We start from the raw sequence: 25,950 nt of genomic DNA, 5'->3' as shown, positions 1-25,950 counted from the left end.
TGGAACCTGAGAGGGAAGACAGAAAACTTTGCTATTACTAATGGATGGAGTAGTGATGTAGAGATGGCTAAGACTGAGTGAGGCCAGTGGAGGCAAGTATAGATATTTAAAAGTATTGACAATTTTTTGTTTTTACCTTACTAAGGTTCACACTTTTGGGGGAGTCTTCAGACCAGCCTCTAGTTGAACCTGTGGCTACTGCAGTTCTAAGGATTGTAGAGGAAAAGAAAGAAAGCAGACCCCTATGCAGAAATCAAAAGGAAGACAGAGGATCTCAAGGAGAAGATGGAAAGAAGGGATTAATTTTCCTGATTTGCTTAAAAAAATGTTTGGCCGTGCAACAAGGGTATAGGATGAGACAGCCAGAACTACTCAAGGCTTTCACTCTAGGAAGCTGTTACTATTAATAGCAGAAAATACACAAAGATTCCCTTATTCCCTCACAGGGACAACCCTGGTAGAGAGGGCTGTGCTGGCACTAGCACCTTCCAAGCAAGTGTTCGGAAAGTCCCTCAAAGTGACTTACTTCAATGGGTGCACACAGGATCCCGCAGACTCTGCCTGTAGGAGCTGCTGCCCTCCGGTCACACAGCCAGGGGTTGATCCCACTATTCACTTGGAGCCTTGCACAGAGCGAGCAGACTCGGTGCCTGGATTTTATCAGCTCTTGCAAATTCAGTAGAACTACTGGTCTCTGGAATTTAGCAGTCCTTGGGAAACCTTCACGCTCCTTGTCAGCACATGCTTTTCCTCTTTGGTCTGTTTTCTGGTAATCGTTTCTCCACCCAAACCTACAAATACCTACAGGACCAATTCAGTTTCACACAAAAGAGGCCTTTATGACTAGTGGAGTTGGAGGCTGTTGTGGCTAATCAATTCACCCTATAGAACTTTGTGTAAACTTCCTATTAATGAGCAACCACAGCTCCTCTTCCTGAAATCTAAAGCCACCAAGCTAAGAAAAATGAATGTTTAGTGTTCATATTTAAATATACAGACCCCATGAAGATGGAACAGACCTTCCCACATTCAGCCGTGGGAAGAAACATTGATTGACTGGTCTGGATTCATGTTTGGATGGTACCTGCTTATCCCCAGCCCCTCTGACCTACGTTCATTTGGGTGCTTATCAGCATCATCAACATCTAGCACCCAGCTGATAAGCCTGTCTCTTGAAGGATGGCTGAATGTGACCGAGCTGACCCAAACTCAACTACCAAACACTAAGTGGAGGGTAGCTTTGAATACTGCATTCTTACAAACCATTTTGCAAAGTGCAAGTCCAACACATTATGTTGATGGTGCTCAACCACTGATTCTCAGTTCTCTTCTTTCATGGAGCCATGGAATAGCTTGAGTTGGAAGGGATCTTTAGAGATCATCTAATCCTTGAAGGACATCAACCTGAATGAGTCCAAAGGAGGGCCACCAAGATGACTATGGGGATGAAGGAGCTCTCCTACAAGGAAAGGCTGAGAGAATTGAGTTTGTCCAGCCTGGAAGAAAGACAGCTTAGGGATGATCTAACTGCAGCCTTCCAGCACCTGAAGATGGAGACGGACTTTTCACAAGAGCATACAGTGACAGGACGAGGAGGAATGGATTAAAACCAAAAGAGCATGGCTTCGGATTAGATATTAGGTAAAAAATTCTTTACTGTGAGGATGGTGAGGCACTGGAACAGGCTGCCTACAGCTGTTGATGCCCCATCCCTGGAAGTGTTAAAGGCCAGGCTGGATGGAAATCTGAGCAACCTGATCTAGTGAAAAACATCCCTGCCCATGGCAGGAACTAAATAATGCCTTAAGTCCCTTTCAGCCCAAACAATTTGATGATTCCATGACTCCTTGCATTCCACAGCCCTGAAGTTGCGAAGAAATTGGCACAAATCAGTCTGAACCTTTATATAGTAACAATCAGATTTGTGACTTTAGATGCTCAAATTGAAGCAGGCCTTGGCAACAGCGAGTGGTCGGGCCAGGAGAAAGAGCCTCTTACAGGCTGGACCAAGTGCTTGATGAATCCAGGCGTTCTGGGGGAAGTTCTCCCCAAAATTGTCCGGAGGGAGCGAGGGCCAGCCGGGGAGGGAGTGAGGGCACCCGGAGCTGTGCGGGGCTGGCGACTTCTGAGGGCGGACCTAGGAGGATACCTGGGGGCTATCCCAGCTCAGAGCCTGTCTGGACAGCGGCCGCTTGTGCAGCAGGCCCCATCTATCGCGACAGGCAGTGCCCCACAGGCCACTCTGTCGCGACACGGCAATGTCCCAGTGCCCGCCCGCCCCCTCAGCGCTGGGGCGGGAACTACAGCTCCCATGGCCGCGCGGGGCGGGCGCCGCCGCCATCTTGGGCCGTGCGGCGGAGCGGCCATGGCCGCGGGGCGGGCGGCGCTGGCGCTGTGGGCCGTGGCGGCCGTGGCGGCCGCGCTGTGCCGCCTGCAGCCCGCCCTGGCGGCAGGTGAGCGGCGGCACGGCGGGACGGGACTGCGGGACGGGGCCAGGGGCCGGGGGCCGGGCGGGCGGCTTCCCCAGCGCCGCACCCCGCGGCGGGCGGAACGCGGGCTGGAAGGGGCGCCCGAGCCGCTGCCCGTTCCCCGCCTCCCCAGCCCGCCGCTCGTTCTGCTGGCGGGCGGATCGAACCCTTTGGCTTTTCCTTCCTGTGTGTTTTAGATGCCAAGTGGAAAGCGATAGCTGGGCAAATTAAGAAAGCTGTGGAAACCTATGAGCCGTGTGTAAAGGAAAATTGCAGCTGCCACCAAAGGTGAGACTGGTTTCCTTTCGACTGTGCAGGTCTCCGGACATGAGGAAATACTCACTGACTGCAGGTCTCAGGAGGGAATACTTTCGGCAGCACTGGTGGATTTGGATAAACCAGGGAATATTTTGGCCCAAAAGTGTCACATCTGCAGCTATGGGTCCCACACCTTGTTACCCTCTGCAGCTGAACATACAGTGTGTTGGCATTTCATATAGACCACACAATAAACCATACACATAGCTGGTGACATTTCTCTTAACAGCCCACCTCTGCCTTCTCACTCAGTGGGACTAGGGGGTTTGATACCTTTAATCACCATTTTTATTTAAAGGAAGGAAAGGAATTTAGGAGTTACCACATCCTTCTGCCTTTAGGATTAGGATTTCACATGCAAAAACACAGATGCCCAACTTCAAGCCTCCTATTTAAAAGTATCAGATGTGCTCACTCATTTTGGGGTTTGAGTACTATACTGGCTTTTAAAATCAGATGAGTCATGTTGAGCTACTGTTTGTACTCTCTGTTTGGAATTTTTGATATTCATTGCTCTTGAAATATTGATGAAGTCTTTTTTAGCTGAGCTTTCCAGTCTTGCCTAAGTTCCAATCCAGATACAGCCTAAAGACATATCCTAATCTTTAAACATACACCCCACCAGCTCCTGCCCACCTTTGGGCCAAACACCTTCCCAAGTGGTTACAACCTCCAAAAATCTGCTGCAGAACATGACAGGCAATAGTAACATGAGGTGAGGATGGCTGTGAATGTGCCATGGCACTGCAACTCTCTTCCTGTTCTCAAGCTCATCCCGTTTGCATGCCTACCTGACTGCTCATGCTGTTGTGGCCAGACTATCTGCACAGTGGCAATTCCTGACACAGTTTTACTGCTCTCTACCCGATTAGGAAATAGCAGAATTCTGGAGGTTGGAGGGGACCTCTTGAGGTCATCAAGTCCAGCCTCTTGAGATCGTCAGTCCAACCCCTCTGCTCAAGTAGGGTTGCCAGGACTGTGACCAGTCAGGTTTTGAATATCTCAACGTTAATATGCCAAAGAAACTTCACATTCTCTCTCTGCAACCCGTACCAGTGTTTGACCACTCGCACAGTGGGATCACCCTGACAGTGTTTTCTTAAACTGAAACATTGATGCAATGTCTACCTAAAAGCAAAGAATGTTTCCTTGGCTGTTACAATCTGACACTGTCTATTACATGCTCCAAACAGTTAGATCACAGGACTTTTAGAGTAATTTTATGTAAGTTGCATCCTTCTTCTGTGTTTTCTTATATTCATTATGTTTGTGCTTCCATACTGTGTTCCTGGAGCTCGCTGGTGGTGTGCAGAAGTCACAGGACATGTGCTGCATAGGCCTGTCCTCCCGGGCCAGCTTTCACTCCCCCAGGGTTCCTGGGTGATGGTATTTCATGCAACTAGACTGTTACCTACATTTTTAATGTTTACACAGCATGACATTCTGTGAGGAATTTGGTCTTGGTGTGCCCCATCATTTATGGAGAGCCAGAGCACAAGGGTGAAGTGAGCTGGAGGATTTTACCCAAAACCTGCCTGGGTATGTCGGGTACTTCTGTGAGAGAGTAACTAGAGCTGGGCTTTGTGTTCAGGCAAACAGCACATAGGTAAAAGTGTGAAACTTGAACCTATGAACCTCTGAGGAACTTCCAAGACTTAACTTCTCACACCAGAGCTCCTAGAAGCTGCATGGAGCTTCTTTTAGCTAGAAGCCTGTTCTGCACACTGCGGTATTTAATGCACAGTATCCTCCCTGTGGTAGATAATAGTGGCTGATGGTTTTGTTTCAGTGTCTGGAAGCAGGACCTGGCTCCTTTTCGAGGTGGCATTTCCAAGGAGACGATGGCAGACGTGGTGAGCCGGAAGCTCGGGACCCACTACCAAATAATTAAAAACAGACTGTATCGTGAGCAGGACTGCATGTTCCCTGCAAGGTAAGAGCTGTGCGGAGGATCTGCTCTCCCTAGCTGGGACAGTGACAGAAGAATACTTCCAACACTGCCAAGCTGGCAGCTATTGGGTACAATGATATTTCAGAGGTCTGAATTCCTCATCAGAGGAGAAGCCCAGAAGATAAACTGTTAGGCTTATATGCATCGATAGGAAAGTGTCACTGTTTCATTTCAGTGTACAAAGGGTTGGTTGGTTGTGGAATCCCATAGAAATTCAGGTCAGGCCAGATTTTATAGGATGTGTTGCCCCATTGGTGTCCATACTGCAGTGGGACTTGGAGGTTGCTGTAGGCAGTTCCCAGTTTGCATCATGGTATGGCTTAGGCTCACCATCTCTTCTGCCTCTGTGCAGAGGAAGGCCTGCAAGAGACTGCAGGAGCCTGCCTCCTTATAGCTGTTTTGCCATGTGTCATTTCTCCACAGATGCAGCGGAGTTGAGCACTTCATTCTGGGGATCATCCAGCGCCTCCCTGACATGGAAATGGTGATCAATGTGCGAGACTACCCCCAGGTTCCCAAGTGGATGAAACCCATTATCCCAGTCTTCTCCTTCAGCAAGGTACACACACCTTCAAAAGCTGAGCATTTCCAAGATGTGCATGTTCTTCTTTCTCTTGGGAACATATTTTTGAGGATGGTTCTCTGCAGATTTTCTGTGCATTGAAATTGCTTGCTCCTTCTTGCCCTGTGTTTCCTTTTGCTTCCAGTTTTCTGACAGACAGACTTGCAGATCAATTTGATAGATCAGCTTTTCCCCTCATTAGCTCCTCTTCCAGGTCAAAAAGTTTACCTCTGTTGCAGTGGAATGATACACACCTGGGTGGGATATGTGCCAGTATGCCTCCCATTTGCTACAATACCTCTGTTAAAATTGTAGCCATAGTTTACCAGCTATATTAAGGATTTTTGATCATGTCAGTGGTCATACAGTAATCTCATTCAATGTGAATATTTTAGTCCTTTTCTGTGGTGCCACAGATGGGTTTTTCTATAATTTTGTCACCTTCTCTGAACCCTTTTCTCTTGGATTCCCTTTTCCACCTGCAAATGTGCACGCATATGCAGACATGCACACATGCATGGAGGCAATTGCTCTTTGCTTCACTGTTCCCAGACTCAAGAGTCCTCCTGCATCTTCTCCTACCTCTCTCACTATTAGACCTGACTGTAGCATAGTGTCTCATCCTTTTCAGCAAAACGCTCTTACACCTCAAGCTTTGGCTAATCTTGCTTTGCCTTGGTGTACGCCCTGTATGCCCAAATCCTGCACTTTCATGACAAATCCTGTTCTTGGCTGAGCTCCAGCAGACAGTAAGATACAAGGAGAAGCAATGAACTATTTGGTCTTGCTAGTTCAAACCCAACTCTGTTTCTGCTAACTTGCAGCATCTTACTCTGAACCTAAGTCTTCAGCTCATGCAATCTGAACCATAATATGATCCCTAACTATTGCCTACTCCATGGCAGTCCTAAAACTGTCTCTAAATTTTCAGTACAGGCAATAACCATGTTTGCTGCTGGATGCAGCAGTAAAACCAAGCTGTCTTGCCCCTTGACCATTGAACAACCTTAACTTTAGCCAGCAGAACCCAAGTTTTTGCAAAGCAGGTTGCAGGAGTTTAATCTTTGCAGCCATGTTCATCATTCTGCCCCTGAGTGCCCTGCAAGAAACTGAGCTCTGCACTCACTGTTGTCCAGTATTTGAACTGTTACCTCAACCCTATCTTAACTGAAACCCAGTGACCCAGGCACAGCTCACATTTCAGCAGCCAGTGTTGGGAAGACTTCAGGGTGCTGGTCCCATTGCTTTCTAAAGCTGAAAGTATAAAAGATTGAAATATTGTCCTGTTCTGCATCTCAGAAAGTTGATCATGGAGCTGTCATGCTCTGTTATCAGTGCCTGGTTGTAGCAGGACTGAGTAGACGGAGAAGTACACAATCATTCAAGTTGGAAGGGACCTCAGAAGGTCACCCAGTCCACCACCACACCTCAGAGTAGGACCAGCTCTGGGCTGCATCCTGCTCAGATCTGAGCATCCCTGGGGACAGGGCATCCACAGACAGAGTTGATGAATGAAAACACATTTCCCGCTATCTAACTGGAATTCTTCCTCTTGTAATCAAAGCCTGCTGCCACTTATTCTGGCCCTGCACTACAGAAAACAGTGTGCCTCCTCCTGAACTCTCCCATTAGGCAGTAGGAGATTTACATTCTCCCAAGCCTCTTCTTCCTGTGCACTGACAAACCCATTCCTCAGCCCTGTTCATAAGTCATGTGCACTAAGCTCCTAACTGCCTCAGTGGGCTTGGACTCTCCAGTATCTCCAGGTTACAGACAGATGGATAATGGTGTAGGAAGTTTACTGCTAGTGCAAGGAAGTTGCCCATAGTCTGGTTTCATGGAAGGGTTTAGTCTCAAGTGCTGGTCTTCCCTCTGATAATATATGGGGACTTGAGCAACCAAACAGGAGTGAGGAACTGGAATTCTTACATGACCTGGATATTTGTTACAGTGAATTGTTAAGTGATCTCTAGGAAGTCTGAAATGAACTGAAGTGTTAGAAACCTTAACCACAAAGTGTCTCTAAGTGCCTCTATCTCTGAGGAGGTAATAATGCCTCTTGACTTGTCATCAGAAGAAAACATTTGTTGCTACACATAGGCACAAGTCTTTAGAAAGGTGAGTTGAACTCAGGTCTTTTGCTATTTACTAATCAGCTGCATCATGGATCTCTTTTGCTATTTTCTACATGAAAGTTCTGTGTCATCACACTGCAAGACAAAGCCTTTTAAAAATCATTGAAGCATTTCAGTATTGAGCTGTCTTCATATGAACCCTGCCCAGGGAGGAGTGGAGTCTCCCTCTGGAGAGGATTCCAAACCCACCTGGATGTGTTTCTGTGTAACCTGCTCTAAGTGATCCTGCTATGGCAGGGGGGTTGGACTGGATGATCTCCAGATGTCCCTTCCAACCCTGATAATTCTGTGATTCTGTAAGCCCAGCAAATTTCTTTGCAAAGCTCTTTTGGCCTCTTTTGGACACATAATGGAGAAAGCAAACAGAACTCCCAGAAGGAACATTTGTTACTGGTGGGCTCAGTCAGTAGACCAAAGCAGATGTTACTCTCATTCTTGCTTTACTCTCCTTTTTCTCAAGACATCTGAATACAATGACATCATGTATCCTGCCTGGACATTTTGGGAAGGAGGACCAGCTGTTTGGCCAATTTACCCAACAGGTTTAGGGCGCTGGGACCTCATGAGAGAGGACCTCAGAAGGTAGGTTTTGGAAATGGTTATGTGTGGGGGGAGGTTTCATGGAAGATAAAAATCCATCTTGCACGGGGCTAGTGTTGATGTCCAAGACCATAAGTCTGTTGGCCTGTGATCTGTCCTGCTGCCTCACATGAACTACCTACAGCCTAACTGCTGTATGGGAATTCTCCATGGAAACCTTGGATGATGTCACTGGAAGTTATAATTAGCTCCTCTGTTTGCAACCCTTTAGTAAGGAATGCAGAGGACAAACTATGCACATCCTTCATGCTGTCAGGGCCAGATTGCTATCGGGTGTGGGGAGAGCAGGTTTGTCAATAAAGTAACAGTTATCTTTTGCCTGCAGAAATCTCCCCTGACATACAGAAATATTCTGCTTTCTTTTCAACTACTTCTCTAGGAGCTGTGTTTTTTTCACTGCAGGAATGATCCAGGATGTTTGTATAAGCTACTGGGAGGCTAAAGGAAAGCCTTCTTTAGATCTGCTTTTACTTGAGCGTCATTGTGCAATAGAAAAACCTGGAACCATTCCTAGGAATCAAGAGTCATTACTGGGCTAAACAGAAGACATTTCTGGCTGGGAGTCTTCCTTTTGGCAGGATCTTTTGACTTGATAGCAGAGTAAGGGGCTGCTTCCCATGGAGAGTGACAAACCAAGTGTGCAACAATGAGTGAACACAGAAACAAAACAGCAAAAACCACCTCTGTGTAATTGACATCTGAATGCAAAGTTGAATCTTTTGCTCTTCAAAATCTGAAGATCCACATGATTATTCATAGCTAAAGCTTGATGTGTTGTAGTGTAATGGAGGTGCAAAGCATTTACTCATCCTTGTGTTTTCACTATAAGGAGTTGCAAAGCTTGACATGCACAGGTAGATCAGCTTGGGGGTCAGGACCTGCACGTTCCACCAGGTGCAGCAGAAAAGTATGGCAGAGTTCCTGAGAAGTGGTGAGGCAGGTGACTGCACTGGCAGAAAAAAACCCCAGGTGAACAGCTATTTTGAAGGACTTGATTAGGTTTAAAATGAAAGTGATTAGTAAAAACAATGAACTCTTGTGTTTTAAGTGCAAAACACTAGGTGGGTTTTTTGTTTCTTGATTGGTAGTTTTGTTTTGTAGTGGGAAATGACTGATTAGAAATTCTCTAGTCGTTTTTCATTATCCATATTCACTACAGCAAAATAAAGCCACTGCACAAAAAGTGGATTCAAAGCTTAGGTAAACTTTTAATACCCTTCAAGGTTTGGTGGGGAGCTGTGTCTAATACATTGTTTTGCCTGAAAGGTGTTCTGGAAAGTAACCTATATTATGTTGCCTTAAACACAATATTTACAGGAAAACCTGTTTCATTGGAGCTGGCTGAGGGTTTTTTTTATGCTATAATGAAGAAAGTGATTTCCATCAAAAATGAAGAACAGAAAAAGACACCATGCTGTGAAATCTGATGAGAGTGTTGTTTCATGGTTATATTAAATCATTTATTGCCATGTGTAAAAAATATTTTCAGATCTGCAGAAAAATGGCCATGGAAGAAAAAAATCTCTAAGGGATATTTCCGAGGATCCAGGTGAGTATTTTTTCCTGCAACAGAAGATTCTACCAACAGGGGCTGTGACAGCTCTCTGTATATAGAAATTTCCATGCCTGCTAGGCCTAAACCCTAATTAAGAGTGTATTTTCCAAAAGTAAGGAAAGTGAGACCTGTTGTACAGCATTGCACTATTAGTTATTCTCCACAAGAACTGCCATTTGCAACTAGTTTATTATAATCACCTAATATTGGAAGCAGAAGTTATGATGGATTTGCCACATTATTTCTTAATGACTAAAACTGTCACCTCAGGAGCCCGCTTGTTTTGTTCTGTGAAGGGAACTGCAGGTGCTTGATATAAATTTAAAGATTTAATATTGCTGTTCATGCTTCCTGCCAATGTGAATGCTTTATTTGCTGTGCAAGTGATCCACACTGAATGAAAAGTATTCTGGCCTTAAGTTACCTGAGTGGTGGGGGATAAGAGAAGATTTTTTTTTGGCCTCTCTCCAGTGACAGTTTGAGACAAAGTTAAACCCTATACTTTGTTATACAATGTTAAACCCTATACTGTCCCTCGATAGGGAAGGGTTTCATGGCTTTCCAGGTAGGCTCATCAGCTGATGAGGAATGTGTCTCAGGGATGTCATAACCTTGTTTATCAGCAGTGTTTTAAAGCCCTGTCAGAGGGATCGCTGCTGAAGATGCTGAGCATCTTTTAACTTTCTCTAAGGTGGGAGTTAAAGCATTTGGCACTCATCAGGATAAAGGAAGCAGGATTTGTCCTGGAAATTGTTTAAATAATACTGTTAAATATATAGTCAGTCAAATTATTTTGGTACCCATAACTCATTCTCTTCTGTTAATATACCCTTGGCCAGAAATACACTGTGGTACACACTTCACAGTGTTTTGGGGGCACACAGGGAGGTCAGCCTCAGAAAGAAGCAGTGCCTCCAGTCCTGTAGTCTGTTAGCTGTGTTGAGTCATGGGGATTGGCAATTAGTGACAGCATTTCTTTTTCAGAACAAGCCCTGAGAGAGATCCCCTCATCCTGCTGTCCCGAGAAAACCCAGAACTTGTTGATGCTGAGTACACTAAAAACCAGGCTTGGAAATCTGAAAAGGTGTGTGGGTGTTTGTCTGTCTTCTGAGTGTGAAGGCCAGAAAGGGTGGCACTGCAAGATGGCTTTGATGGGAGAGAAACATCTTGTTGGAGAGTTGTGGGTGATCCTTAGAGTGGGGGAGGTTTGTAGTTCCCTTGATGGCTGCACCTCTCTGACAGATGAAAGGAAGGAGTCTCTAGAGCCTGGCAGGCCAAACACTTTTCTTCCTTCCACGCTTGTTGTTCAAGGAAAGGAGAACACAGAAAAAAATGAATCTCTGCCAATCTCCTCCTCTCCCACAACAACAAAATTGGCCAGCCCTTCCCCTTCTTGTCTCTGAGCTGCCTCTCTGGTGTTGTCAGTCTTCAAACCTTTTTCTGTTTGCTCCATTTCTTGATCCTATTGTGGATAACTTTCTGATAACTGTTGCTGATAACTTTTTAGTTTCTTACTTAGTCTACAGTCCAGCTCTCTCCAGACAGTCTTGGCTAATCCAGTTACACTTGGCTTCACACAGTCCATTGTCCCAAGCTGTTTTCTACTCTGTAGCTGCCAACAAAACATTATCATTTAATGTGTTTGTGCTGGCATTCACTTACAGGCAGTGTGTAATTTACTGAGCTTTTTTTCATGTTTGAAGGGCTGGGAATTCTTTATAATCCTTCTAACAGCCCACCAGAGAAGGTTTTCTCAGAAGTGGGAATGGAAGCTTTTAACACCTTACCTTTGTTTCTAAGTGAGAAGGAAAACAAGTTAAATCACCATTTGAAGCTTACTGTTTTGTTTTGTTTTGCTTTGCTTTTAAATTCTCTTTATTTTAAGGACACCTTAGGAAAGCCTCCTGCAAAGGAAATTCCACTGGTTGATCACTGCAAATACAAGTAAGAGTTTTGATTAGTATAGCTGTTCAAGGGCTGTGGGTTAGTCTTTCCTGGCATGATGTAGGGTCTCATTTTATTTTAAGGTCTAATTCAACAACCAGCTTCTTGTAGATATGAAAGCTTGTGAGCAGATATAAGACAGTTGAAAATTTAGGAGCTTAGCCTGACAAGTGCTGCCACTGGGTGTATGTAGTAAAAGTGAGAACCTGGAATTTGACTGAGCAGACCCAGTATTAATTCATACTTTTTATGTTGTTTAGGAGAATGTGGTTTTGATTTACAAGGGTTTTTATTCTTTAACTACTTAATGAGGGTTTTTTGGTGTAACACTCTCACAGGTTTCTATGTGCAATATAAACTCTTAGTGTGTATGCACTTGTGTGTCAGATGTTTTGCTTTTTCTTCTGCTAGTTGTGATTCTGCCAGCCAGAATCTGCTGATATAAGAGCTCAGTCATTTGGCTGAATCTGTGTTTTTGTGCAAATGTGATTGACTTGTCTCATTTTGTATTTCACTAGACTGAAGCACAGATTTCTCCCTTCTGTTACACATACACTGCCCAACTCTGGTGCTCCCCAGCCCATCATATGGTGTAGGCTGAGACCTTCTCACACACTTTTGCTGTAGCCCAGGGTGGTAGGGTCAACATGAACTTTGTCTGCTCTTTCAGTGTAGGTGTTACAGCAGGCTGGGGTCATGGATGCTGGGAGCTGTGTCTGGAATTGGACAGAGGCATTTCCTTGCTTCCAGACCATCATTCTTGTTACATCTCATCATTCTTGTTACATCTCTACATGCGTTTGCTGAGTTCCTTATATAGTGAGCTGCTCGTCCCTGCCTTGAGATCCTAGGTAGTACAAAGGATGCAAAGTGATTTCAGATTTACTCCCTGTTATTTGCTGCTGAACTAAGTTTAGCTGTAATTCCCATCTTGCCCAAAATATATATAATATTTAAGCTCCATCTCACCCAAAATAGCTTCATTAAAGGAAGAACTCTCTTCCCCCAGCCCAAAATAATTGACTTCAAAGATCAGTTATGTTCTGGGGAGGTTTACCCGTAGGAAAAACAGCTTTCTATATAATAGGAGAAATGTGGGTTTGATAAAGAAAACAAGTAAGCAAACAAACATCCCTATGAGATACAGTTTGCTAAGAGAAATATCCCCTTGCCACAGTCAAGCCCACTTTACTGACTTGGCAGAAAATACTGAAAACAAAATTGTGGATTCTTTGTTATCTGCGAAGTCCATCTGTTGTATGCTGTCCCATTTAACCTCTTGGGGTTGCATTCCCAAGTTAATATCAAACAATTACATTCAGATTAAAGCAGAATCCTAGAGGAAAAAATAACCTGAGATTGATGTGGCAAAGCACAACAGTGAACAGAAAAGCTTCACTGCAAGGCAAGAGAGAATTGGGAAAAATTTCCTTGTGGTTGACAAAGCCTCTGGGTGACCCCATAGGGTCACAGAATCCGTGCTATGACCTTCCATGCCTTGCTGGCAGTTGTCCACCAGGCTCCTTGGTTTGTCACGGGAAGGTGCCTTTATCAGAGGTAAAGCCTTACACCTTGAATTTCTCACTGAGTTTTGACAGACAGCAGAAACTCACCTTAACTTCAGCTCACCTTTCCTGTGAGCAGCTTCAGATAAATACCTTTCCTCTGCTTTAGTGACCGGTGTGCTGCTCAGCTGCTGCCTGCCAGGGAAGGTTCACTGCTGCTTGGAGACCAGCACACCTTCGTGCATTTCCTGACACAAGATGTGTAATCAGGTGCCTCTCTTTGCTCCTCCTGTTAAAGGTACCTGTTTAATTTCCGGGGAGTGGCGGCCAGTTTCCGCCTGAAGCACCTTTTCCTGTGTGGCTCGCTCGTCTTCCACGTCGGAGAGGAGTGGTTGGAGTTCTTCTACCCCCAGCTGAAGCCTTGGGTCCACTACATTCCCGTGCGGTCAGACCTCTCTGATGCCAGGTGTGGGGCCTGAGGCACTCCATGGGGCATTCCATACCACGGGGAAGCCTTTGGGAAGGGAGGATGGTTTGTGTTAGGCCATGAAGTGCCTCCACTCCAAGGCACCAGCCAAGGACTCTTGGAGCTCATGGCCTTTTGATCACTGCCCCCAGAGAATCCTTTGCTGATATTACTTGGGGAGTGCAGTTTCACTGGAGTAAGTCTTTCACTCTCACTGAAATCAGCAGGCACTAGACACTTAAATTTGCAAGTGGGCAGCAGAGATAAGGGGGAAGAAGAACTTATCAGTGGGCCAAAAATGTGTTAGCTCCCAGATTTCAGGATGTTGTCCAGAACTGATGTGAAACAATCAAGAAGAGAAGTTTCTTCTGTGCTCTGAGGTGAGCAGCACCTTCACTCACTTGTAGACTTAACCTTACCCTCCCCAACAATTTAGCCAAGGGGTGATGTTCTCCACTAAGCCAGTTGTTTCAGAAATTTTTTTGTGTGTGTCTTCATTTTAGGGAGCTCTTGCAGTTTGTAAAGGAAAATGATGCCATAGCACAAGAAATTTCAGAGAGGTAAGCAGTATGTCCTTCCTGGCTATTAGGCAGTCTTCTTCCAAAACATTTTCTTACACTGCTTTTGAAGGGGTTGCCCATCAAAGACAAGCCAGTATTAGTAGGGTGCAGTATAACTGATCTTCTGCAGAAACAGCAGGAGGGCTGGAGCATGATAGCAAGCAGAGAGAAGCAGAGGGCAGGATGCTGTGCTTAGCTCTTTGGCTCACATGTGACCCATGTCAGGAACCCCATGGAAAGCTGGCAGAGGTTGGGAGCTTTTGTCTCAGTATGAGACAAGCTGGCTCCTGGGAGCTGTGTCTGCACTGTAACCATTATCTATCCAGGCTGGTCTGAAGCAGCATGCATCAGTGCTGCTCTAGCTGCATGTGATAAGTGAAATCTGATATTTATTATCCCAGATAGCAAATACCATCCTGAGGATAGCAAAAGCACTACAGCGTCAGAGCTGTGAGCATGAATGAAAACTGTAAAATTAAAACAGACAGTACAGAGCACTGCATGTTTCTCATTTGAAACAAGTGTGAAAGTTGATATACATCCAAACCAAAACTAATGACTCTTGTAGGAACTGGAAAACAGGCCTGACTGTGCCTTGTGTGTCTCTAGGGGACGTCAGTTCATCACTGAGCACTTGGACATGGAGGACATCTCTTGCTACTGGGAGCATCTGCTGTCTGAATATTCCCAAATCTTGACTTACAAAGTGAAAAGGAAGAAGAGCTACAGCGAGATCACTTCTGGACAGCTGAAAACAGAACTGTAGAGACTTGTCTGTTGTTCTCTTTGGCTCACTGTGGAAATCTGAAGATCAGTATTAACTTATTTCTTGCTCTCTCATACTTACCTTTCACAGCAGAACTACAGAGAAGTCAGCAGTAGGCTGACTTGGACATTGCTTCCAGGCACTGGGACCTGGTTATATTGTCACCACAAGAACGTTAAGCAGCATATTGGATTAAGGTTATTCAATGGAGTGGTCAGTCATGCATAGAGGAGGGATGTTAGCATTTAGGACTTAGTTACTACCTGTCTCAAAATGATCCTAAATCTCATTCAGTCAATGAGAGGCCTTACTGGACTTTTTACCAAAGGTCATGGCAAAGGACACAGACTGTGAGCTGCACTCAGCTAGTAAATACTTGCCCCTTTGGCAAATGTTTTCTCAGCTGGGTGATAGCACTTGGGGTATTAGGTGTTCTCTGACAGAAGCAGGTACTGGGATTTGGGGGTTACATTTCTGGATAGCTTAGAGTTTATCTTTATTGGGGTTGGGTTTTACAGGTTGATGGCAAGGTTTTGACATGCCCTTGAAAGGATAACTGATCCTTGCAGAGTTACCCTACCTACCTCACAGAGATCAGCATGTGCTGGTGATGGGGCCATCATCAGTGATGTGCTTGGCAACTGGGACAGGGATGGTTCATCCTCCAGCAGATGAGCTGGGTGCCTGCACAGCCCTGCACAACTGAGCCCCTGTTAATTATCTCTCACCAGCTGCCTGGCCAGACATCCTGGGATGTCATCCTTAGGAACCCACAGAAAGTATTCACAGAGGTAGATTCAGCACTTCCTTGTTCCAAAAGTGCTGAGTCTGCTTTGATCCCCTTCTGTAATCCTTCCAGGATTATTTTGGGTTTTTTTGGTTTGGGGTTTTTTTAGGGTTTGTTTTTTTCTGAGACTGATAATACATCTGCTCACTTCAGTACTTGCTTTTCTTCCCCACAGCTGTGCCACTTCTTTTTTAATCTCCTTCAGCCTGGTTGAGGGAATGTCTTCAGTCACACAGTAGCAGCTACTGCTCACATTACCCATTTTGGGTTGGTCACAGGCTGCTTGTGCTCGCTGTGTTTATGCCCACCACAGCCTCTCAGCTAAGAAGAACTGCAATTCCTGAAATGCTCTGTGCCCCCTAAGAGGAGAGGCTGGGAGGCAGCAGCATCTTCTCTGGCACCCAAATAGGAAGAGTGTGGGGTGGCAGGAGGGACACAGGAGCCTCCCAGGGGAGCACTCCTGTCGGTAAAGCAGCCTAAAGGCTGAGAAAGCAGCACATTATAATGGAATAGGATGATAGCAACAGCTCTCAGGCCCCTCTGCAGTCAGTGTGGATCAGGGAAGAAGGAAATTGCATGGAACAATAATATTTAAGTGCATGTGTGCCCTCACAGAGGCCTTGCAGCCCTGCTACAGGGACACAGCAGCTGGCCCTATTGATCAAGTGCTGGTTGCTGGGGCAGCATGTTGGTTTTGGGACCAGTGCTGGGGTTATTCCATCCAGCAAACAGAATGGGGCATTAAAAGAACGTGATTTCCCAGGAAAACTGTGCCAGAGTGGAAAGGGTTTTCTCGTTTTCTATTTTTAGCCAGTGGAGAGACAGCACTCCAAGAAACTGAACAGCTCTGTATGATATTTTAAAACCATTTGTAACAAAGTGTTTTTTAGAATAAAACAAACAAAAATGAAGTTTTGCTGACTGCATATTGCTCCATCAGAAGATTAATAAGAGATCTGTGAAGTCCCAGCTTTTACACCCGTGGATCTTGCAATGAGAAGTGATTGTTCCAGCTTAGGTGGCCCTTGGCCAAAGTGATGGTTCGGCAGGAGTGGGGGAAGAATCCCGGGAATTCCAGTCCCATGGGTTAAAATATGCACAGGCTGGGTGGGAAGGCCCGGGCACCTCCCCTGGTGGGGAGCTTTCGCTGCTTTGGGAAAGGAGGAATTCACAGCAGAGGGAGGGAGTTGAGTTGTCTTAGGGAAGGCAATGAGAGGCACCATCTCGCCGCGCAGGATTTGCGTCTTCCAAGCCTGGGGTCTGCACCCCCTCTGTCCTATGCAAGCCGGGCATCACAGCCCCCAAAACTCAGCTCCTCTCTGGCGGGGGGACAAACCTGGCCCTGTACAGACGGGCAATTATTTGGAGTAATTAATCAGTAATTAACGCGGAGCCGAGCGGTTCGGAGCCGCTCCGTTCGGGGCCGTGCCCCGCCGGGCCGCAGGGGGCGCTGTCGGTGCCGCCGCCGCTGCCGCCGGCCCGGCCATGGCGGAGCTCCCCGGGGCTCAGGCGGGCTTCGGGCGCCCCGCGCCGCTGCCGCAGACGGGCTGGGAGCGGCTCAGCGAGCTCTGGCGGCGAGAGTGAGCTCCGGGCCGGGCTCGGGTGGGACGGGCGGGGCTGGGCGCTGGCGGTCCCGTCGTGCCTCCCCCGGCCGACCCTTTGCCCATGGCTGGCCTTGCCTTGCAGCGAGCAGCAGCAGTTCCCGGAGGAGACGGTGAACATCGCCAAGTCGGCCTTCACGGCGGGCGTGGTGGGCTGGCTCTACGGGGGGCTGCCCGCCTTCGTCAGCGCCCGCAAGGCCTTCATCGAGAGCAGCCACGGCGAGATCTTCCAGAACCGCGCCGATGCCGTGGTACGGGCCCGGGGCTGCGGGGGGGAGCGCTGGGCACCGGGGCACCGGGGGAGGCCTCGGCCTCGGGAAGGCGCCGGGGGCGGAAGGTGCCCTTGGAGGCGCGGCTTGGGGTGACAGCGGGGCCCGCAGGAGGCTCGGCGGCCTCGCGTGTGTGGGACTCGTGTGTTTGCCCGGTTCTGGGACTAAGAGTTTGCTGGGAGCGTGTAAGTGCGTGCAGGTCAGCTGTGCGGGGATTAGCGGGGCCCCGTCACCCAAACTGCACGCGGTTAGCTTCAAAAAAATGTCCTTCGTTACAGGGAAGGTTGGCAACAAAAACAAAGTTTACCGTTCCGATTAATGTGTCTCGAAAAGGCTTTCTGCTTCTAAGTTTTAGTGTGCTGACAGGAGACTTCGCAGTATCAAACTGGGATTGTGCTCTTATCTTATTAATGTGAGTCGTTTTTAGACCATTTAAAATTCTTTTAGAACAACAGCGCAACAAAGAACGCCTGTGACATCTTATAGATGTATTTGAACTTCTGGGTGTTTGTTAGTCAATTAAAGTGTTGCTTACCTGGATTATGGGGAAGAAGAACCCTTTAAAAATCTGCCTGATGTAAATTTTGTATTACTTACCATTAGATTTGGCCTCTGATGTGGTGACCTGTAAATTACCACTGCCTGGCTTCACTCTGGTGACTGTGGTATGTCTGAACCCAGGCTAAGCACCTACACCGCAAGCACTGGAAGAGAAGATTTATTTACTTTCATGGCATTAACTGCAACATTTTTAATCTTTGTGAAGCTTCTGTTTATCGCTTATTTTAAAAAAACTCTTTGAACTTTTAAGTGCCAGTGTTAAATAGCAGAGCTTGATGGTATGTTAACATTTAATGTAGATGGTTATTATTTACTTGCTATTATTTATTGATGGTTATTATTTATTAATACTTATGAACTCATAATAATGAAGTCGTTTCTGGTTTTCCTCCCTTCTCCTCTGCTGCTTTCCTGTCCTAGAAGAGCCCTCCCACTCCACCCAGGATTAGAAAGACCAGTTGGCATTCCAAACTGGAATCCGTTCTCGGTTTTCCCGTTGGTGGCTGGGAGCAGCTTTTGCTCCGGAGGTGGCTGACTCGATCAGAGCTGGGGTGCCACCAGCCCCCTGCCCTGGCCTGCAGGGTGCTGGCAGGGAGCTGTGAGCTGTGACATGTCCTCTCTGTCCCCTCAGCAATCGGCACACCGCGCTGGTCTCCGCAGCTTCATCCGCTACGGCTGGCGCTGGAGCTGGAGGGTCGCGGCTTTCGCCACCGTCTTCAAGTGAGTGCTCCTGATGGCAGGGGGAGCAGAGCAGGAGGGAGGAAGGGAGGGGAGGGAATGGGTGTACCATGAAAGGAGGCAAACCTTCTTAGCATGGTCACTGTGGTGAAGGAGGAAGTGCAACGTGTAAACCCAACAGGATGCAATGATTAATTGTCCTTAAGCTTTCTGGTGCTGGAGTCACACAGAGCTGGCCAAGCTCTGGCTGAAATAAGTCCAGCAGGGGACCCATCCTGAGATGCTTTGAAGCCCTGCCTCCTCTTCCCCACCACCACGTCTGCTCTTGGGGCATTGCTGTTGGGTTTGACATTGTGCTGGATCATCATAGATGGGCAAAATGCTGAATACACAGAGGCTTGCCTAAATACATGGGACAGCTGACTGTGCAAAATGACTACATGATATGGGAAGAGTGAGGTGAACAGCACACTGGAGCAGCAGACACCTTGGCTTACCTCATCTCCCAGGACTCCTGCAAATCCAGCTGGGGAGAGCTTTGCAGAGACCCTGCAGCACTGCCAACAGGAGGACTTCCTGCCTTGCATACTGGGGGGATCAAAGGTTGTCCCAATGACCCCTTCTTCATTTCCCTACCATTGGGATATGGCAAGGAGGTCTGGAAAGAATAAAACACAGTGCTCAGATCAAGCATCCAACCTCGCCCCCATTTATGCCTCAAGACATTTAGTTATGCCCTCAACTGGGACCTGGCAGGAATAAACAAGTCAAACTAATGGAGCAGATTGGCAAAGGATGGGGAATGGAAAGGGAACTGGTGAGGCAGAGACCATGTCACACATTTGATACCTCTCCCCTCATGCTCACTCCTCTGCAAGTGTGGCTGCATTCCCAGCTGGCATCCACATGTTTGACATCAAGATGTTCTGGGGTGCCACTGCCTCCACTGCCCTTCAGGATGGCATGGCAGTGGGTTGCAGGTTCTTGTCCTTGCCAGCAGTGCCCACAGCTCTGGTGATTGAGGCTCCTGGTGTTGCCTTACCCTGAGTCTGGTTGATCAGGCAGGAGCATGAAGAGGGTTCGACCTTTTAGAATTGCACCAGAATCCTCATCTTCTAATGGATCAACACAAACCCTAAGTGTGGAAAAACCCTGCTTGTACATCTGTTGCTGACTTGAATGCTGTTCTTTCTTGACAGCTGTGGTATTTTCTGAGACCCCTGTCATAGGGAGGGAATGATGAATCTGACTCCATGTTCTTAGAAGGTTAATTTATTATTTTACGATCTATATTATATTAAAGAATACTATACTAAAGAATACTGAAAGGATACAGACAGAAAGGCTAAAAGATATTAATGAAAAACTTGTGACTCTTCCCAGAGCCTCGACACAGTTGGCCTGTAATTGGCCAGTAAGTAAAAACAAATCGCTTGAAACCAATGAAACAACCACCTGTTGGTAAACAATGTCCAAACCACGTTCCAAAGCAGCAAAACACAGGAGAAGCAAATGAGATAATTACTGTTTTCCTTTTTCTCTGAGGCTTCTCAGCTTCCCAGGAGAAGAATTCTGGGCAAGGGGATTTTTCCAGAAAATATGATGATGACAACAGCTGCTTTCTGCTTTACCTTCTTCTCTTTTTGTGCTTTTTCTCTGAGGGAGTGTTAAAGTGTGATGGCAGTTTCTGGAAGTGCTTTCTAACCCACATTGATTTTTGTCCTTTCTGCTATGTCCCATTCCTCCCCGTTTGTATATGCTGGTGGTACTCGCAATTGTCACTACTCCTGCTTTGTGTACACTGGTGTTACAATTCTTTGTTCTTATCCTCAGACACTTGCAGGGGATTGTCTTGTTCTTGAGCAGTTGCTGAATATCGGTCCTACCACTTCTCTGTACCTGTTTAGGCCTTCAGATTTTTCCTGTACACACAAAACCAATGCAGAGAGCGTTCTGCTTCCCTGATTTTCTTCCTTGGGTGCTTCAGTGCATTTCTGACAATAGAAATCAAACTAAGCTTGGTCTTCTGAGCAAAGCCCTTTTAAACTAGAAATATCTCCTTCTCTATTGCTCAAACCAGTAAATTTATAAATTTAAACCTGCACTGACTTTCTCTGCAGCTGTGTTCTGTTTAAGTTTTCCTTCTGCTTTAAGATCCCACTGTATTGACTGGCATTACTTTATATTTCTGTCTCTCTAATATTTTTGTTCCTTTCTAAATTTCTTCCTCGCTGTCTCTTGGTTTCTGTGGCTCTTTTTAGTTTAGTCTCTGTTTTTAGGCTTAGTTAGCGTGCTGTTTGCTTTCTCTCCTGGATCTTTTGATTTCTTTGGGTTTTCTGGATTTCTTTGGATTTGACATGTAACCTCGTTATCTTCCACCAGGTGTCTCCCCTGCCGTCAGATCTGCCCCTTTTTCACCAGCCCTTTGGAAAAGGTTCTGAACGAAGCTGTTTGCTGCTCCACATTGTTTCTGTAAAGCCCAAGTTGAAAATTCCATCCTGCAGTTGTGAAAACCTTAAGTTTCACAATTAAAACCCGAATTGTTTGGGTTTATCTGTGTTGGGAAGGAGAGGAGGATTGCTGCTGGCTTATCGATCAGCAGGAGGCTGGGGAATATGTGGCTGCTGAACTGAGAACAGTGTTTTGAGGCTTAGCTGATGTTTAGGAGGAGTTGGTTAGCCTACCCCAGAGGGAAATCTGATGCCACAAGTGTGGGTGACCCTGCTGGTGTCATGAGTGTGATTTAGGCTGTTGTACTGGGGTCTGTTCACAAGGCAGGATCTTACTGACACATGGATCAGCTTCTGGGGTGAATGGCCTACATCAGGACTGGCTGACTGATAGGGCTTTTTCATTGCTCAAATGATTTTCTCCTTGACTATATTACATGTTCCTGGGCACTAGAACAGGTCATTCAGAGAAGCTGTGGATGCCCCATCCCTGGAGGTGTTCAAGGCCAGGCTGAATGGAGCTCTGAGGAGCCTGGTCCAGTGGAAGGTGCCCCTGCCTGCAGTGAGGGCTTGGAACTGGATCACCTTTAACAGCACTTCCAACCTAAACCATTCTGATTCTATGAATCTATGATAGGAAAGAAAAATCTTTGATTAAAAAAAAGAAGGAATATCTCAGATCCAGTTCAGGAGCTCTGATAGTCCCTGGCCTGTGTCTGTGCAGCTGCCCACAGTAAAGTCACAGAAGTCATGGCTGGCATGTGTGTGCTCTAAACAGATGGGCAGCCAGGCAGTTAGAGGCAACCTGAGGGCTGGCTTAATGAAATCCAGCTTTATTTCAGGCTGTGTTTTGCTACCCCTCTCTTTCCATGTGCTGACTTGTGTGCCTTGCCTTTGCAGCGTGGTGAGCACGGGCCTGTCTGCGTACCGCGATAAAACCACCATCAGTAATTTTGCTGCAGCAGGAGGTAAGAGTGCTGTAACCTTGTGTGCTTCTCTTTGTTAGCAAGGGTTGTAGCAGAAAAGCATAAGCAAGTTTCCACCTCCTTTGGGATTGAGCAGCTTCTGTGCTCTTGGTTTTGTTTCTTGTTCCAGTGAGTTTGCTCCGTTGTTTGCCTGCTGCGTGCCTTTATTTGTAACAGAGATACTGATGCACTGCTGAACCCATTGGGGAGTTTTGTGGTTAATCTTCAAGATACTTGCTGGAGTGTTTTGGGTGAAAAATGCTTCTGTGGGGTAAAGGCAACACTTGGTGGATAACCTGTTCTCATAAGCACCTATTTAACAGAGAAAGCATTTTTTTATTTCTACTCTTGGTAACAATTCAGCACACTGTTTATAGGCTGCCCTTTTCATGCTAAGTTTTGCATGCCCACTTTTGGCAACAGGGCTCTGGGTAAGTGATCTGCTTGATCAGTTTTAGAGGCTTTATTGCCCTTACACTTGTGGATACACTTTTTACTGATCCTTTCTGCCTTACATGGCAGCTACGATTATTAGCTGTTGTTGAACAGAAAAGAGAGTGAGGGAGATCATGCTCCAGCGTAGAGAGAGCTTGGTTTTACTTTCATAGATACCTCTATGATACAGCAAAAACTTTGGCAGTTTTTCTGAAGCAGAAGGAACTTCGTGCAGTGTTTCAGTGCAGAGACCATGGTGACTCTCTGGTGAAGGTGTGTCCCACTGGCCATGGCACTTGGTTTCTGCTCTGTTAAAAGCAGATGTCAGCTCATCTTTCTGGAGAAGAGAAATGCAGCAAAGCAACTCCCTGTGTTGGTGTGAGATGTCTGTGGCGGGGCTGTTTCTAGTTTCAGTGGTTCGTTCTTTTTTTAGCCTTCACAGGAGCCCTGTTCAGAATGCACTTGGGCCTGCAGGGCCTGGCAGGCGGCGTCGTGTTTGGAACAGCGTTTGGGTGAGTTGTGACTGCTGCACACACCAAACCTGGAGTCACAGGTGGGGCTACAGGAGCTTCCCTTCCTCTCTTGCCTTGAGGGATTCTCTGTATCCCTCATGATGATCACTTTTCTCCCACCCTTTAAACTGTTTTTCTTTTCTTCTTTGTTTCTTGTTTTGTGTTTTGCTGTTCTCTCAGTAGTGAGAGCTCAGTGCTCTCAGTAGAGAATCTTATTTGATGCTGTTTGCTTATTAGAGGGAGCAACATAGGCTCCACCAAAGCTAAAATGGGAAGTAGAAGCCATTAGGAAACACTGAGGGAGTAGCTGCATGGCTGGGCTGTAAGGTGACACGTGTCTTTATGTGTGTCTTGCAGTCACGAATCTCCTAAAGTTCCCTGGGGCATGGAGGAACCCATGGTTCTGTCTCAGAGGCTCTGTGCTTCTGGACAATGACTTCTAACTCAGGAGAAATCTGACTTTTCAAGCAGGACTGGGATTTCTTCTCAAAGTGCTGACCTGTAAATATCCTCACAAGTGAATCTGAGGATCCTACCTGAAAAAGAGAACGAGCTTTATTTGTGCTGCTTGGCACCTTCAGGATGGTACCAGCTGTGGGCATTTCTGGAAGCAGCCTAGGGAGCTTTACCAGTGAAAACACAAGTACTTCCAGAGCTGGATGGAAGCTGAGGAGGGGCATCACTGTCTGAAATATAGGTGTTCTATGGGGTCCTTACTGGGCACCATAAATCCTTCCACTCCTCTGTCCTGTGTGTGCCTGTCAATGAGAAAATTCAAAATACATTATCACTGGGGCTCCAGTGAGTCACAGGCTGGTGGGTGACAGTAGAACAGGAGTACCTTAGTCTGTGCTGTGATGTGAGTTTTGGGCCCCTGCATGCTCCTTTTGCTGATGGCAGTAAGTTATTGCTGTTGTGTGTCCCCTGGGTGACTTCTCTGCTTCCTCCCTCAGGGTTCCTGCAGGAGGCCTCCTGATGGCAATGTATGGCTTGGCTGGTGAGACCTTGCAGGAGAAGAGGAGTCGTGAGCGCAGGGAGCTGTACGAACAGAAGCTGGCAGAGTGGTGAGGAGCAGCTCTGTCCCTTCAGTTGTGGGCTAGGAGGGTGTCTGGGCCTGTGGGTTCAAACATTTAGAGAAACCACAACACACTAGGTTTTCTAAACCTCAGTTCTTGTCTTGGTTGTTGGTGTTGTTCACATACCAATCTTAGAAATGCTGATTTAGTCTTCCCAGTCTCTCCTTCATTGCTTCCTTCTTTCCATCCCTATTAAAGAGAGGAAATAAGGAGGATAGCTGGAGGCTTGGGGGAAAAAAAGGCCATTAAACTGGTCATGTGAATTACTGAAACTTACTGACTAGTTCTAGAAGAAATTTTCAAGAGCTTGGATTCTGCAGTCATGTCTCTGTCAGGAGGATACAGGGATAAAATTGCTTTGCACTCTCTCTTCTCTCCTTAGGCAATCCAGACTCAGTATGACTGAAATCTTAGGCCAAACAGAAAGCAATGCCCAGGGAAGACCAGAGATGGAGACAGCAAGAGAACTGAAGAGCTACTGAGCCTTCCCCAGATCTCTGTTGTAAGAAGCTACACAGCATTTTGGTCCTGCTTGATCCTTCAGTCACGGGATCATGGAAGTTGTTTGTGAATGCAATTGTATCCTGTGAAAAGGTGTTTTGCTGAAAACATTGTTCAGGGATGGATATCACTGCACAAAGAGCTTGGAAGGGCCAAACCTGTTCCACCTGAGAAGTGGAAATACAGACTTTACAGACCAGAAAGTGTCATGTAGCTTTGGGAGGAAGTGAGGGTTCCAGAGTCTCATCTAGAACCCATTTCACTGCTGAAAATATCCAAACCACCAGTGATGTAGAAATCCTTGAGGTAAAGGAGCCTGTGAATGGTTTGTGTGCTAAAGGTGCCCTGAATCCAAAAGTTAATTATGCTCTGGTAAAAGCTGCTCTTCAGGCAGTGCCTGAACAACTTGCTGATGGTGGTTTCTTACTTGGACTTGGGATTTTGCAGTCAGTATGGAAGAAGGGTGGAGGAGCTGGGAATTACATGAAAATACCCTGAAAGAGGCATTCTATTTTGGGTTCCTCAATAGAAGCCTGAGGGTGCCACAGAAAACATGACTTATTTCTGGTGGTGACAGTGGAAGCCTTGGCACTGTGAACAGCTTTAACAACAAGAAGGCCTCTAATTTAATTTGCAATTTGGAAATCAGGGGATGACTTTGAGAGAAATGTAGTTCAAGAGATTCAATAAAGCCATCCAGCAGTGGTGACTGTGTCCATAAGCTCTTTATGTCAGTACAGCTGGTACTGTGTTCCAGTACAGTGTTGGTACTAGAGAAGCATCCTTGAGTGATATTCCTTGAGAAGAGCTCAGAGATCCCACCAGACATCCCTGTACCCAGGCAGTAACAAAGGCAAGAGCCACGAGAGAGCCAGCTCTGTTTTTTGTTCCAGAGATGAACTGTTCAGTCAGAGCTGTGACCTGTGGGTGGTGCTGCAGTTACTCTACAGAACATTGTCTCTACTCAGAAGGGTGAGGTGGCCCATCACTGTCCCCCCAAAGCAGGAGGTCAGAATTCCTGTTCCCTTTCTTTGTTCTCCTACTGAAAGGAATTACATCCAGGCAGGATTTTCGGGTGTTCTTCTCATAAGAAAAGAATCTGTTCTGGTTGAATGCTTTTCCAGATAATTAGTGCTGATTGAAATATGAACAGTTGATCCCACAGAGTGTATTCCACCCACCCAAAGCAGATTTTTGGCACAGTTTGCTTTCAAGAAGGTGTTGTGTTTTCTGACTCCTGAAGTGAGCATTTAATTTTTTTAAACACTCCAGTGTAACTCATTTT

At 46.4% G+C, this 25,950-nt stretch overlaps 2 protein-coding genes across 3 annotated transcripts; both read left to right on the top strand.

The window, feature by feature from the left end:
• The first annotated feature begins 1,466 nt into the window (after positions 1-1,466).
• Positions 1,467-16,528, top strand: POGLUT1 (protein O-glucosyltransferase 1). Of its 2 annotated transcripts, none has more exons than XM_066568286.1 (11): positions 1,467-1,641; positions 2,666-2,756; positions 4,576-4,719; positions 5,161-5,296; positions 7,895-8,016; positions 9,524-9,583; positions 10,574-10,673; positions 11,475-11,533; positions 13,337-13,504; positions 14,008-14,064; positions 14,674-16,528. In XM_066568286.1, exons 3-11 carry the CDS (start codon positions 4,628-4,630, stop codon positions 14,828-14,830), a joined length of 951 nt encoding a protein of 316 aa, XP_066424383.1. In that variant the 5' UTR covers positions 1,467-1,641; positions 2,666-2,756; positions 4,576-4,627; the 3' UTR covers positions 14,831-16,528. The 2 variants fall into 2 exon arrangements, with proteins under 2 accessions (XP_066424383.1, XP_066424374.1); XM_066568277.1 differs by lacking the exon at positions 1,467-1,641 and adding an exon at positions 2,358-2,453.
• Positions 16,529-17,085: 557 nt separating this feature from the next.
• Positions 17,086-25,371, top strand: TIMMDC1 (translocase of inner mitochondrial membrane domain containing 1). Its single transcript, XM_066571908.1, has 7 exons — positions 17,086-17,197; positions 17,304-17,469; positions 18,680-18,768; positions 22,077-22,144; positions 23,010-23,088; positions 24,042-24,152; positions 24,547-25,371. The coding sequence occupies exons 1-7, from the start codon at positions 17,103-17,105 to the stop codon at positions 24,644-24,646; spliced, it is 708 nt and encodes a 235-aa protein (XP_066428005.1). The 5' UTR covers positions 17,086-17,102; the 3' UTR covers positions 24,647-25,371.
• The last annotated feature ends 579 nt before the right edge of the window (positions 25,372-25,950 follow it).

This window comes from Molothrus aeneus, chromosome 2 (assembly GCF_037042795.1).
Source record: "Molothrus aeneus isolate 106 chromosome 2, BPBGC_Maene_1.0, whole genome shotgun sequence".
NCBI lineage: Eukaryota > Metazoa > Chordata > Aves > Passeriformes > Icteridae > Molothrus > Molothrus aeneus.
Note: the sequence above shows the minus strand (reverse complement) of the source record. Positions and strands in the feature narration are given on the sequence as shown.